Source organism: Catharus ustulatus, chromosome 11 (assembly GCF_009819885.2).
Source record: "Catharus ustulatus isolate bCatUst1 chromosome 11, bCatUst1.pri.v2, whole genome shotgun sequence".
NCBI lineage: Eukaryota > Metazoa > Chordata > Aves > Passeriformes > Turdidae > Catharus > Catharus ustulatus.
Window position 1 is genome coordinate 8,316,716 of NC_046231.1, and position 12,546 is coordinate 8,329,261.

Here is a 12,546-nt window from a genome sequence, read left to right on the forward strand (position 1 = left end):
GAAACAATTGCCAAAGCCCTGTGGATGAACAGGAGCATCTGAGGTTGGTGTGGCTGCAGTGTGTGAAGCCATGGCCTTGGCAGCAGACAATATGTAGTGTAAAGAACCAAGTTATATTTCTATCATTTTCATACAAAAAATGAAAATTACCCTTCTTTTTTTTTTTGTGACTTGATGGGTACATTTGTCTAGATTTGGAATGTGGTTTTAAAAACTAAAATACGTAGTTTTAAATAGCTTCTAATCATTAGAACTTGGGTTTTTGTTAGACATGACAGCAAATGTATTGATCAGAACATCTGTTGAACTTGAAACTAGATAATTTCCTATGGAAAAAGTGTGTTTGGATTCAATGAATTGAGGTGTTTTCTGACCAGTGTTTTGGCTGTTTTGGGTAGTGTTACTGCCTGGTGCTTCTCTTTAGTTCATAGACTAAAACAAAATATTCCTTTACAACCAGTTCCTCAACTTCCAGTGAGCTATATATTTTAAGTTTTAAAATATTTTTTCCTTTTAATTTTTATACATCCAAAAAGATCTTGTTGCTCTTGGACATTGCTTTGCATTTCATGAAGGTTTGACACCAGGTGTTAGTCGTGTCTTCCCACTCAGTAATTTGTCTACAATTTTTTCAGCAACCACAATTATTTTGATCAAAACAAATTATTTTTTCCCTGTGTATTAGAGTAGTCCAAGGTTTTGGTACCTTTCCCATCCCATTTTGTGTGGCTGTGTGTTTAGTCAGGAGTGTGTTTCCACTGAACAGAACTCTGTGTTGCAAAGCACAGCCCAGCACAGCTGTTGTCTCTCACAGGTACACGAGGGAGGCAGGAGTGCGGGCCCTGGATCGGAAGCTGGGAGCCATTTGCAGAGCAGTGGCTGTGAAAGTGGCAGAAGGGCAGCACAAAGAAGCAAAGCCAGACCGTGCTGAGGTGGGGGAAGGAGAAGGTGTGTATCTTGGACATGTTTTGTTAAAAAGGGAACTTCTAGTGTGGTCACTAGGAAGCTAATTTAGCAAACTTTCCTGATATTTTATTGTTCTTTAAGGACTCTGTTTTCAAAGGCATGACAGATAATGTGACATTATTATGATGTACAGTTTTGGTGCTGAATTATGACTTAGGACATAAGTTGAGTAGTTTCAGCCTGCTGAGTTGGTAATTACAGAATCACTGGGTTGGAAGAAACCTCCAAGATCGTAGAGTCCAACCGATGCCCTAACAGCTCAACTAAACCATGGCACTGAGTGCCACATCCAGTCTTTTTCAAATCACGTCCAGGGATGTGTTTTAATCTACCACCTCCCTGGACAGCCAATTCCAGTACTTTATCACTCTTTCCATAAAAAAACTTTTTCCTAATATCCAACCTATATTTCCCTTGATGCAGCTTAAGACTGTGTCCCCTTGTTATGTCAGTGCTGCCTGGAGAAAGAGACCAACCCCACCTGGCTACAAAAACCTTTCAGGGAGCTGTAGAGTTGAGAAGGTCACCCTGAGTCTCCTTTTCTCCAGGCTGAACACTCCCAGCTCCCCCAGCTGTTCCTCCCAGGGTTTGTGTTCCAAGCCCCTCACCAACCAGGAGCTGAGAAGTTCAGTGCATCTGTTTCATCTCTTAGGGATGCAGTTATGATTTGTGTATGTCTTCCTAAGTTTTTTGATGCAAATCTTTCACTTCTTTTATTAAAACACTAAGCATGACTGTAGTTCCTACTAGCTGAGAACTCAATCTGGTTATTTTATTGTACACTAAAAAATCTGTCTTCCTGAAAGGCTCTGAAATTAGAATTGTTTTTATGTGCCATTTAAGACCATGCTTATTCGAAGTCTCTTGGAACTTTGGTAACTTCTCAGCCTTGGTTAGTCTGGTCTTGTGTCCATGTGTACAGTGTTTTGTCATTCCCAGTCATCAAACAGAGTGAAAGAAATCTAAACACAAAACTCTCAAACAGCAAAAACACCCGGGGTACTGCTTCACTGGTAAAGGTAGGTCTCTTTCTAAGTCTGGGAATAGGAGAGGGAAGGATGAAGTCAGGCCCATGATCCAGTTCATGTGCAGCACATAACAGGTGACTGCTCCATTTTTCATCCCCCCATGAGTGTTCTTTTTAACAAAAACGAACATCCGTACTGTGTTTGGTGAAAGATGTGATGGGGGTGTAGATGACTGTGCTTTTGTTCCAGCCAGATGCTGATGGAGGATGTTGCTGTACACAGCAATTTCCTGTTGGAGCTCTGCAGTGCACATTGCAGCACTAGATGTCTGCAGGAGCCCTCAGTGTCAGGTAATTGGGAATGTAAAAGGACAAACTCCAAACCTCAGGTTGAACTTCTAAAATGTGGATAGTCCTTAGTCTAATAAAATCTGTCCAGCACGTTGTGTGTTCCCTAAGTTTGTTTTTTGAAGACTGAAATGAGTTCAGGTTACAAGAAATTCTGCCAGTCTGGCAGAGAACAACTGGGTGTCAGAGGATCCTGGAAACTGAAAACTGCAGAATGGCTGCTTGCTTTTGCTCCAGGATACTCACAGACTTAAAACACCAAACAAGGCCTTGTTGGTTTGATGTTCTGAAATATTCCACAACATGGTTGTGGAAAAAACCTTTAGCTTCTAGCATCTGTACAGCTGGAATAGGTCTGGTCTGGGTTGGAGGGGGACAGATGAGGAGACTTGTTATCTGTCACTTTAAAACTAGGCAGCAAACAAGTCTGAGCAGTGTCTGCCCCTTTCAGAGAGTAAATCCCAGGGGAGGAAATATAAGGGATATTTTTACAAGCAGTGGTAATAATTAGAAGGGTGTTTGAAGAAGAGTTTTACCCAGTAAAAACTTACATAATCTGTCTCAGAGAATCTGTTTTTTGACAGTCTTGCAGCTTTACCTTGCCTTTTTTTCCTAGCTCAGTCTTTCCCCTCTGAAAATTAATCTTTTATCTTGTTGAGTTTTCTAAGATCATCTTAATGAAAACTGTAATATCAGAAGGTTGAATTAGGCAGTGTTTGCTTAAGCAGGGTCAGCATGGTTTTCTCTGAATGTTTGGTTTAAAGGCAGTGAGCTCTCACAGTAGCAGTGACTGAATGTATGAATGATCCTGCAATTTAAATGATCCCATCTTCATTAAAAGGCAGAGATTTAAAGACATATTTACCAGGGCTTTCCTTTTATATTATGTGTGTGTTTTTTACTTTCTGTGCTCTGATGGACTTTGTGAAGTCAAACCCTGATGTGTTGATGCTTCTGTGCTGTCTTCATGAACGTGATTGCTGAGCCTTTGGGCTGTGCTGGCCCAGCTCACCCACACTAGCAGTAGCAGGTGTCCTGGCTACTGCATTTTTTGGATGGTAATTTTGACAAGTCATGTTTTCAAAGTAGGTATCTGTGTCTAAAATGTGTTTCAGAGGTTGAATGCAATTGCTGAATAAAAAGATGTCATTCTGCTCTTCAAGCATTCTGGTAAAATAGATGAGAGAGGTAGGTTCAGAGCACAGCTCATGGTAGTCTAAGAAGAAGCACTTTATTATTAAGGCAGGTAACAAAAAGGAGCTGTGTTAGACATCTCAATCCAGTGAGAGAGTTATTTACCATGTTAAAATTAGAGCTGTGCTTGCAACTGAGGTATTTACACTGTTAAAATTATACACTGTTAAAATTAGTTCTGGACTTACAACTTACCAAAGCTAAGTGAAAATAGCAGCCCAAGTGCTTCAAAAGGGGTCAAAATGGTTTTTGGTTGGCCCAGTTTGGAGTTAAGAAAGAAATGAGCTGTGAAGAGTTACCTTTGTACTTCTGAAGTGAAAACTGTCCATAAGAAAAAGCTGTGTTAATAAAAGGGAGGGACAGGTATCTCTGCAGTGAAACTTTGCTGTTAGAGAAACTTGTGCAGAATGGTACTGTCTGCAAAGTGGGTTCTATTTTGTACTGACACTGTGCTTACACCCTGGTGTGTTTTTACAGTGTGTCATTTGCTGGGGGTGTATGAGAGTAGGAGCCTGTTAAAAAATATTTTTATTTTCGTTCTGTCTGTTGGAAACAACTAAGTGTTCAAAACAAAACTTGTAAATATCTCCAAATACTTGCAATTTGATGCAAATAATGGGATTTGTAGCCTAAATTGATTTTTGGCATTTTTTTCTTCTGTTGGTTTAGTGGACATTTGTACAGTTGTGCATCATGGTGGTGAATTCTTATTTCATATAATGAATGACTCTGGAAGATTAATTAATCGAGTTTTTATCCCTTAATAGTTTATTTAGAATTATTTATTGAATTTTTTTCATTATCGTTATAAAATATGTAGAAATCAGTTTTGCTTCCCACATTTATGTGTTGCTGATGTGAGACTGAGACTCTCTGCAGTTAGTGCTTTGTTATGCCTTGAGTTGTGACTGGGAGAGGGCAGAATGCAGGCTTGCCTTGCTTGCTAAAACATAATTTATACCTGATCCAGAACCCAGCCAAATCCTGCCCTGGTGCCAGTTGAGTTTATTCAGCTGAGTGCCTCTGGCTGGTGGTTGTAGTAAGAGTTAAGGACTAGGTGGTAGAATCACAGACTTTGCACCATTACATTGATTAAATCCGATTTTTAACTTTAGGGAGAGCACCTATTTTCAAGGCTTTGTGAAGATGAGGCTTTTGCCACTGTTTGGCAGTGGCTCTGGGAAGGGAGGCTACTGCCCTCGCAGAGCTGGAGGCTGTGTCTCAGGCTGGGCTCAGCACTTCCCAGAAATGCACCTCTGAAATGCACAGGCAGCTTTTAGTGCCTCCTTGCTCCTCTGACTCCTGGGCTTTCTGGAGAAGTTGGTGAGTGCAGGAGTGTTGATTTGTGGAACTTCAGCATTTTTCAGAGCTCTCTGGGGAGTCAGCCCTGTGTACAGCAGTGCTAGCTGATATTTCACTGAAACACTATCTAAGATTTATGAGACACTCCTCGAGTCTTTTGACACTACAAGAAATTCTAGAAGTCACAAAAGTCTGTGAAACTATCCTTCCTATTTTAGTGCAACTGCCTTGAGAATACAATGCAGCAACTGTGCACTAAAGCATCACACCATGATACAGCAGTTGAAACCCAGAACGAAAAACAATTTGTCTAATTCAGACCCCAAGGGAGATTTAGGACAGGTAATATTTCATAACTAAAAGTGATGAAATTGTATTTATGTTCAAACCAAGGCTTAGAACATACTTAAGTATTTCCATAACCCATCAATACAGAGCAGGTTGTTCTACTCCTTGTGGATGAAACACATGGTTTTAAATTAAATGCAAGTTTGACCAAAGTGGTCAGTGTGAACTGACACATGACATCTGCTGAGCATCAGTCCTAAGGTGGTGTGACTGCAGATACTGAGCTCAGCTCTGCTGACTTTAAAGAGCTTCCCAGCTCTGCAGGCTGCAGTGTGGGCCTTTTTCTGAAATTTCTGAAAATTGCTTGGAATGACTTTGTAGGAGAAGGCATCAATGTTTGGAGAAGTTTGGCTTGAATGCAAATTAATTTTTAAGGTGTTATTTTTTCCATGTTAATTTATCAAAATATTCCAGCATAAGCACTTCACATTTTCTGATGCTATGGGGAGACATGCACATAGCATTAAATTTAAGCACATAAGCAAGTGTAAACAGGATAGGGTCCCAGGAAATTGTTCCCTTCCTAAAGAAATGCTTCCTGAAAGTGTGGTGCATGAGATTTAAGTGGAATGTTGCTTTTAGGGTTTGCAGTTTCATGTTATGGCTGGCTTTGAATATGAACAGGAAAAGCATTCCCCTCCTTTTCTACCTAAATGCAGTTTTGGATTTGTTTTAGTTTGGAGGGGCTAAAAGAATTGTGTCTGTTGTGTACTGTAGCATCTGCTGCTAAGGCAGATGAGAAGGAAAGAAAGCAAGAATGTTACTTTGCCTTTAATTGCCCACAGACTTGAAACCTTGTCTGTCATGTGGATGCTCTTTTTTATCTCTCTTTGTAGCAGTTCAGCAAATCAGAATGTGTTATGTTAAAAACTGCTCTAAAATGTTAGGCTTCTATTTTTCTGTCTTGGTCAGTAAGTATGATTAGAAGTCTTTGGGTTTAAGACTTGTATTGCTAGTGCTTAATTTAAATCTGTTTTATGAGGAGGTAAGAAATTGCAACATGTTGAGGAAGTTTTAGACTTCTGTATTCTCTCATTTCCATTGCATTTGTAGCAGTCTTATTGTTTTAAATCTTTGTGCCATTAAATGTCCATTAAGATTAAAGCTTTAATTATATTTAATAATTCATTGTCAGTATGTTTTCTTAGGAGTCCATTTTCTTACAAATCCATTTTTACATGTGAGACTTTGTTTTATTTTGGGAACTTGCAAAGAGAGATTCCTGAAGAACATTGTGATCTTTGAATAGCTGCAGATTCTACTTGGAAAATTTTACAAACAGAATCCTTTTTTTCAGTTGGTTGTTTTTTGAACTTATTTTTGGTTACTTGGGGAGGGCTATGTGTTGTTGCTTATTTTTAGTATTACAATTTTTAAATGTTAAAACAACTCAATACCATGCTGCTTTTGTGTAAGCAGACATGTCATAGCAGAGCAGCAGGTGGTTCCTCTGGTGCAGTTTGGAACTCTGCTAAGGGAACTTTTTGACCTTGTAGTTTATTTTGCCAGTTTATCTCAAACTTTAAGATGATTAAGCTGCTGTCCAGAATGGGAAGTTCTGGTTCTGGAAACTTGAATTTAAGTGTCTTGTTTTTAGATAACTATGTCATTTAGCTTGTACTATGGTTTATGGCTGTTAGTCTGGGGTGGGTAGGGAACACACATTTGTCATTGTTAGTGGAAACCTTAATTACTTCTGTCTTTATAGATTCCTCATAGTCAGCACTTGTTTAAAGATGATAAACGAAGATGGCTTTTTCCTTCGAAGAAAAAGAGTTTTTAATTACATTTTGGGGTATCACTTTATGCTTTTATAGAAAATTAGATAATGCCAGAATTTAGGTTAACATTTTAAAAAAAGTCTGGGGTTTGTTGTTACAGATGATGAAATGGGATCTACTCATTAGATCAGATAAACTCAAAGAAAAAGCTTTCTGATTCTTTTAATGGGGCAGGTGGCCTCAGATTCCCTGATTTGTTTTTGAGGAGTTTTTCTCTTCAGCTGTATACAGAGCTAAGTGAAAGAAATACTTTTGTGTTTGTTAGGCAGTAAAATCTTGGTATAGAACAAAAGCAGCTGGTTTTAAATTCAATTTTGTTTTGAAATACGAATTACATCTCAGATTATCAAATAGTGTTGAAATTGCAGTCTGAATTGCAAGAATAGCGTTCAGGGTCAAGTTTCCTAGACTTGCCAGTGTTTATGTCTTTAAATTTATTATGTACAAAAATAGTATAACAAAAGCAGAGAGACATGCTGGAACAACAGGACGTATCTAAGGCAGTGTTTGCAGTGAAGGAATGGAATTTAGCCATGGAGCAGCAGGTTGTACAATGGGAAATTTAGTGGCTGTTGGATAAGAGCTGTTAGATTGGAGTCCTGAGTTGCTGTTGTGGTATTAATAGTGATGTAAAATGTTTTCCTTGATACTCTATTAAGGCTTTAGTGAGATGTCACAAAATTATCACAGTCACAAAATTATGTGTAAAGAGGCCTTTATGTATCAGGATTAATAACAGGATAGTTTGTATCTTGTTGAGGGAGACATCAACCTTATTTATCCATTCTGAGAATTGCTTTTGCACCACTGACCACCTCTTCACATTATAGTAAATAGATGAGATCAGTGGTTTGTGTTTCTCTGTACTTGTTTGAACTCTCGGATCTTCAGTTACTGTGCATGCATTGATCTGCAGAGGAAGAACCAGAATGCTCCTTTTCAAACTAAAATTAGGAAGAATTCAAAGAAAGTAAACAACCCATATTTGGGTCCAAAATATGGTGCAGGAGTCTTGAAGCTCACTGTGCATTGCTGTGTGACAAAGTTATGATGTGTTAGGCTGGGGTTTGGGGTGGAAAGAAAAGTCTTCGCTCTGTGTGTGCAGCAGGGCAGGGAGGCACTGCCCTGGGAGTGCCACAGAGCCTTAGGGACAGCTGGATTGTCCAAGCACTCTTCATTTCTGATAGATGTTTCACTAAAACACTGTATAGGCTGATAAGCCTCTTGCATCTGGATCAGATTCTGTGCGGAAATGATTCCTTGTTTGCATTGTCCCTCTGCTCCCAGTCCCTTGGTAACTGTGTCAGTCCCTTCCCCAGACCTGCGAGTTCATGCAGCAGCTCCTCTGCAGGCTGGGGGTGAGACTGACATTGGCGTGGTTCCCATTGCAGTTCACTTTGTGTAGAAAGAGAAAACAGAAATTTGAAGGCAGTTCTGCTAAGGAAGCCCTTGTGCAGGTAAGAAATCCACTCATGCTGTGAGTGAAGGAAGGGAAAAGCCCCTTTCTGAACCCATAACTATTACTTTAATTGTGTGGTCCCTCCTAGGTGACAATTGAGTATATTGCATTCAAAAGTGTCAGGCTGCTGGGAATTTATAGCCCTTCCTGAAGAGTATATGATGCCTGTAGGTGTTTCTGAAAATGTCTGGTAATTGGACCTTGGAGGAATTTTTTGCTGCTGCTGGTTATTGAGCATGACACCTTTGCAGTATCTCCTTCAACAAAGAAAAGAAGAACAGAGCTCTCTGTGTGTGTAGTATTTCAAGACAAAAGCCACAGGTTATTACACTGAAATTGTTTGAGGTTTTTCCACTGAACAAGACCTGTAGGTGTTTTTATCTGAGCTGGCTGTTGAACAGACAGGAGATGTCAGTTTTGTGGGTGAAGCAGCCTGAGCAGATGGAAGGTGTCCCTGTGTGTGCTGGGGAGTTGGGCTGATGATCTTTAGGGGTCCCTTCCAAACCAAATCCTTCTATGATTGAGCAAAGCCATGAAAGTCATAGGAGACAGAAATCAGCATGAAAAGTGTCACATCAGAGTTTGTGCTGCAAGGGCTGCACTGGAGGTGCTGTGTGCTGGAGCACAGTTGTAAACACACATGAGAAGAGCAGGAGTCCCTGCACTGTCAGATTGCCCTGATTGTTCAGCTGCACCTTCTCTGTTGTACCACACTGCACCTGATTCCTCCTGCAGGAATAAACCCCTCCCTGGGAGGGTGGGGGGGCCCTGGCCTTGGTTCCCAGAGAGGCTCTGGCTGCCCCATCCCTTGAAAGTGTCCAAGGCCAAGTTGGACAGGGCCTGGAGCACCCTGGGATAGTGGAAGGTGTCCCTGCAAGGCCTTAAAGCAAGATCAGCTTTAAGGTCCTTTACAGCCCAGAGCATTCTGATTCTGTGAGATACTGCTTTTCTGCACAAATCTAGTGAAAAGTGCAAAGTCTTAAATGAGCTAATGTGTTTTGCTGTTTGAATTAGTTTTAAATGCACTTAAACTGATGACTTGCATCTCTGTCAGTGCTCTAGATTTAATTTTATCTTTGAACAGTTAGAACATATTTAGGCTTAATAATTAAATTTCACACCATATTATCTTTAATTTGACAAGATTTTTGTGAATGATTTGAACACATTTTTCTGAACTTACTGAGCATTTTGTTGCATGTTTTATTTTTCTCTGTCATGATTTTTAAAAAATTCCTCTGTCTAGGAAAGACCATTACAAGTCCTAGATTAGATTCTCTTCCCTTAGATTGCAAAGAACACGTCGCAGAAGATGCCAAACCAGAATCCATCAGTGACACAGCTGACCTGGCTCTGCCACCTGAAATGCCGATTTTAATTGATTTCCATGCTCTGAAAGATATCCTGGGCCCCCCGCTGTATGACATGGAGGTAACATTCATTTGTTTCTGTTTGATACTGTTTCTGGCTGACATGGTTATTGCTATTGACTGAGTCTCTACAATGTTAACAACTTCAAAATATGTCAGTAACAGACTGTGTTTCTTTAGGTTCCACAAAGTGTGTTTGCACCTAAAGTTTTTCTTTTCATTCAGAGTATGTAAATAACACAATGCCCTGACTTTTCTGTTAGCAAAGGTTCCTGCAGCAGTGCTGAAGAACGTGGTGGTGTTTTTTCAGTGTGAAACAATTTTGCTTTTGTTTGGGGGATGTTTGGTGGTCGTGGGAAGGAAGCCAAAAGTAGAACCCAGGAATACTGTCTCTGCAGCAGCTGTGCTAGGGACTGTCCCTCATACCTCCTTAAAGCCAGGCAGCATTTTTGGGTATTAAAACTACTTCAGTTTGTACCAGAAGTTCTCAGACATTCTTTAGGTTAATGTGACTCTTAGCTATTAAAATGTTTTATGATCAGTCAGGCACCTCCAGCTCTGCTCCTCAGTGGGCATATTTCAGATTTTTTGCTTTCTCCCATTGGTATTTTGCTCTGGTCTATGGAAATGCCATCAGTTAAAGTAGTTTGTTAGTTTGGGATTCTCATTTCACCAGTGACAGTGCAGTTGTTCTCTGTTTCTGGGAACTTTCCTCTTACAATTCTTTTCTCCTAAATCAGAGGACCACACTTCCAGTGGGATTTGAAGAACAAAAAGGGGACAAAATGATTGGGATAGGAGGAAAAAATGAATGATTGTTAAGGAGTGAATCAGTTTTTACACCTGAGGCTTTTGGATGTGAAGATTTTATCATGGAAGAGATTCTTAAAGAAGAGACAGAAATGAGGAAACAAACTGAAAGGAGACAGTGCCATTGATTGTGACAGAGGATGATGATGGGAACAGTGGGAGAATGGGAGGCAAGGAAGATAAATGACCAACAGGCCTGGTGACTCTGGGCTGGGTGCATTCACATGGGCTCTTTGGTGATTTATTGTTTTACTTTCAGAAATTAGAAGAATTTGCTCTTTAGGCAAATGACTAAATTGTCAGCAACTTATATTGGTTCTTTTCAGCTCTCAGAAATCTCTTGTCCCAACAGGAAGATCACACAAATGTAAAACTTCAGTTCCAATATGGAACTTTTCTTAGCTGTTCTGCCTGGTGTAAATTTTGTTTCTGGAGTGGATTGTTCATTTAAATTTGGTAGTGTGGGTGTGTTGGAAAATAATTTCTGCTATTTTGTCTTTTTCCTGTAGGATTAAGTAATGCAAGTAAAATTTTTAAAGTGTGGTTTTTAATTTCAAGTGTTCAAATACAGGAATGCTAGATGGGGATTTTCTTTTGTGGGGTTTTTGTTTATTTGTTGTGGGGTTCACAATAGATGCCAGAAATTTGCAGATAAGCATTTCATGGATCTGCTGGCCTGTGTAAACTGAAATGAGACAGACTGAAGCTTGTGACTTCTTTATCAAAAAATTTCCTAACATTTCTGTATTTAGAAGGCAGATTTAGTGCATAAATAGAGGTAGACGTGAATCCACACAGATCAGTTCCCAAGCAGCCCAGGATTCTTTTCATGTACTATTTGCTGTAATTATCGAGTGAATATTTTTCAGTACACACTTTGGTTTTTTCCATGTAAATTGCTCAGATAACAACATAACTCCTATTTTAAGGAATTTTCCCAACTAGTGTATTATCCCTTAGAATTTTCTCAAGTGCCCCCAAGGTTCTTTCAGGGAGCAAAGTTTCTGCTCTGGCGAGTAGCTGAGCATGGCTGCTGTGGGTTCTGCTCTGTAGTCACAGGCTGGGTCTCCTCTCTGGGTCTGAGAGCTCCACCCTGGGCCTGCCTTCTGCCATTTATCAGCAGCTGAAACAAAGACACGATGGAGGCAGCACCTGCATGAGGCTGAGCAAATGGAACTGAAAACATGACATGGCTTAATTGATCTGTTGTCCTTCAGGGAATTCCTGACACAGGGATTCATCTCTCACCTTTCCAGGGCATTGCTTGGCTATTGTCTGCACAGCTCTCCCAGCAGGAAGAAGTGACAGAATATTCAGCTCCTACTTGCTGGATTAATTCATTTATCACAAATAAATAATCTTGTGTCTCCTACAGAACAAATGTTGGAATGAATCACATAGTGAGGCTTTGAAAGAATAATCTTGACAATTTAAAGTGAAGAAGATTTAATGAAATATTTCAGCACAGCACACTTCAGGGGGAAAGGGTTTGTAACATATCCAGTGGGTTTATAACTAGATATTTGTATTTTTGGCTTGGATTTTAGTTTGTGTTTTGGGGGATTTTTTAGCTTTTTTTTTCTTTCAACCCTTAATTCTGCTTGAGTAACAAAATATTATTGGTGCCACAGGAAGGCCCATCAGGACTGGTTTATATCCTCATAACTTGAGTGAAGTTGAAGGGACAGAAGCTGTAGGTCAGGGAAATGGCCTGGCCTAGCCTAGGAGGTGAAAATGAAGATGCCATAAAAGAATGGCTCTGTTTCATGGGACATGCACAATTCTAATGAGGGAAAAAATTAGGGTATCTTTCAGAAGCAAAACCTGTCCAAAGCACAGGTTTAGATTGGCATTTTTATCTTAGAACTATCAGTCTTGTGGTGATATTTCTGGGAAATCCTTCTGCCTCAGAGGGAAACCACTGTAATGTGCTTTGCCAGCAGTGATTTGCCAGGGAATGAATCAGAAGAGTAGAAAAAAGTTGGTACAGTCAGGCAGGGA

The 12,546-nt window shown here is 40.0% G+C and overlaps 1 protein-coding gene across 1 annotated transcript in view; it reads left to right on the forward strand.

The window, feature by feature from the left end:
• LONP2 (lon peptidase 2, peroxisomal) overlaps positions 1–12,546 on the forward strand; it is a 37,454-nt gene that overhangs the window by 18,122 nt on the left and 6,786 nt on the right. The window contains exons 11-12 of the mRNA XM_033069693.1: positions 815–948; positions 9,654–9,796. Of these exons, the coding sequence (XP_032925584.1) occupies positions 815–948; positions 9,654–9,796 (277 nt within the window). The remainder of the gene's footprint in view (positions 1–814; positions 949–9,653; positions 9,797–12,546) is intronic.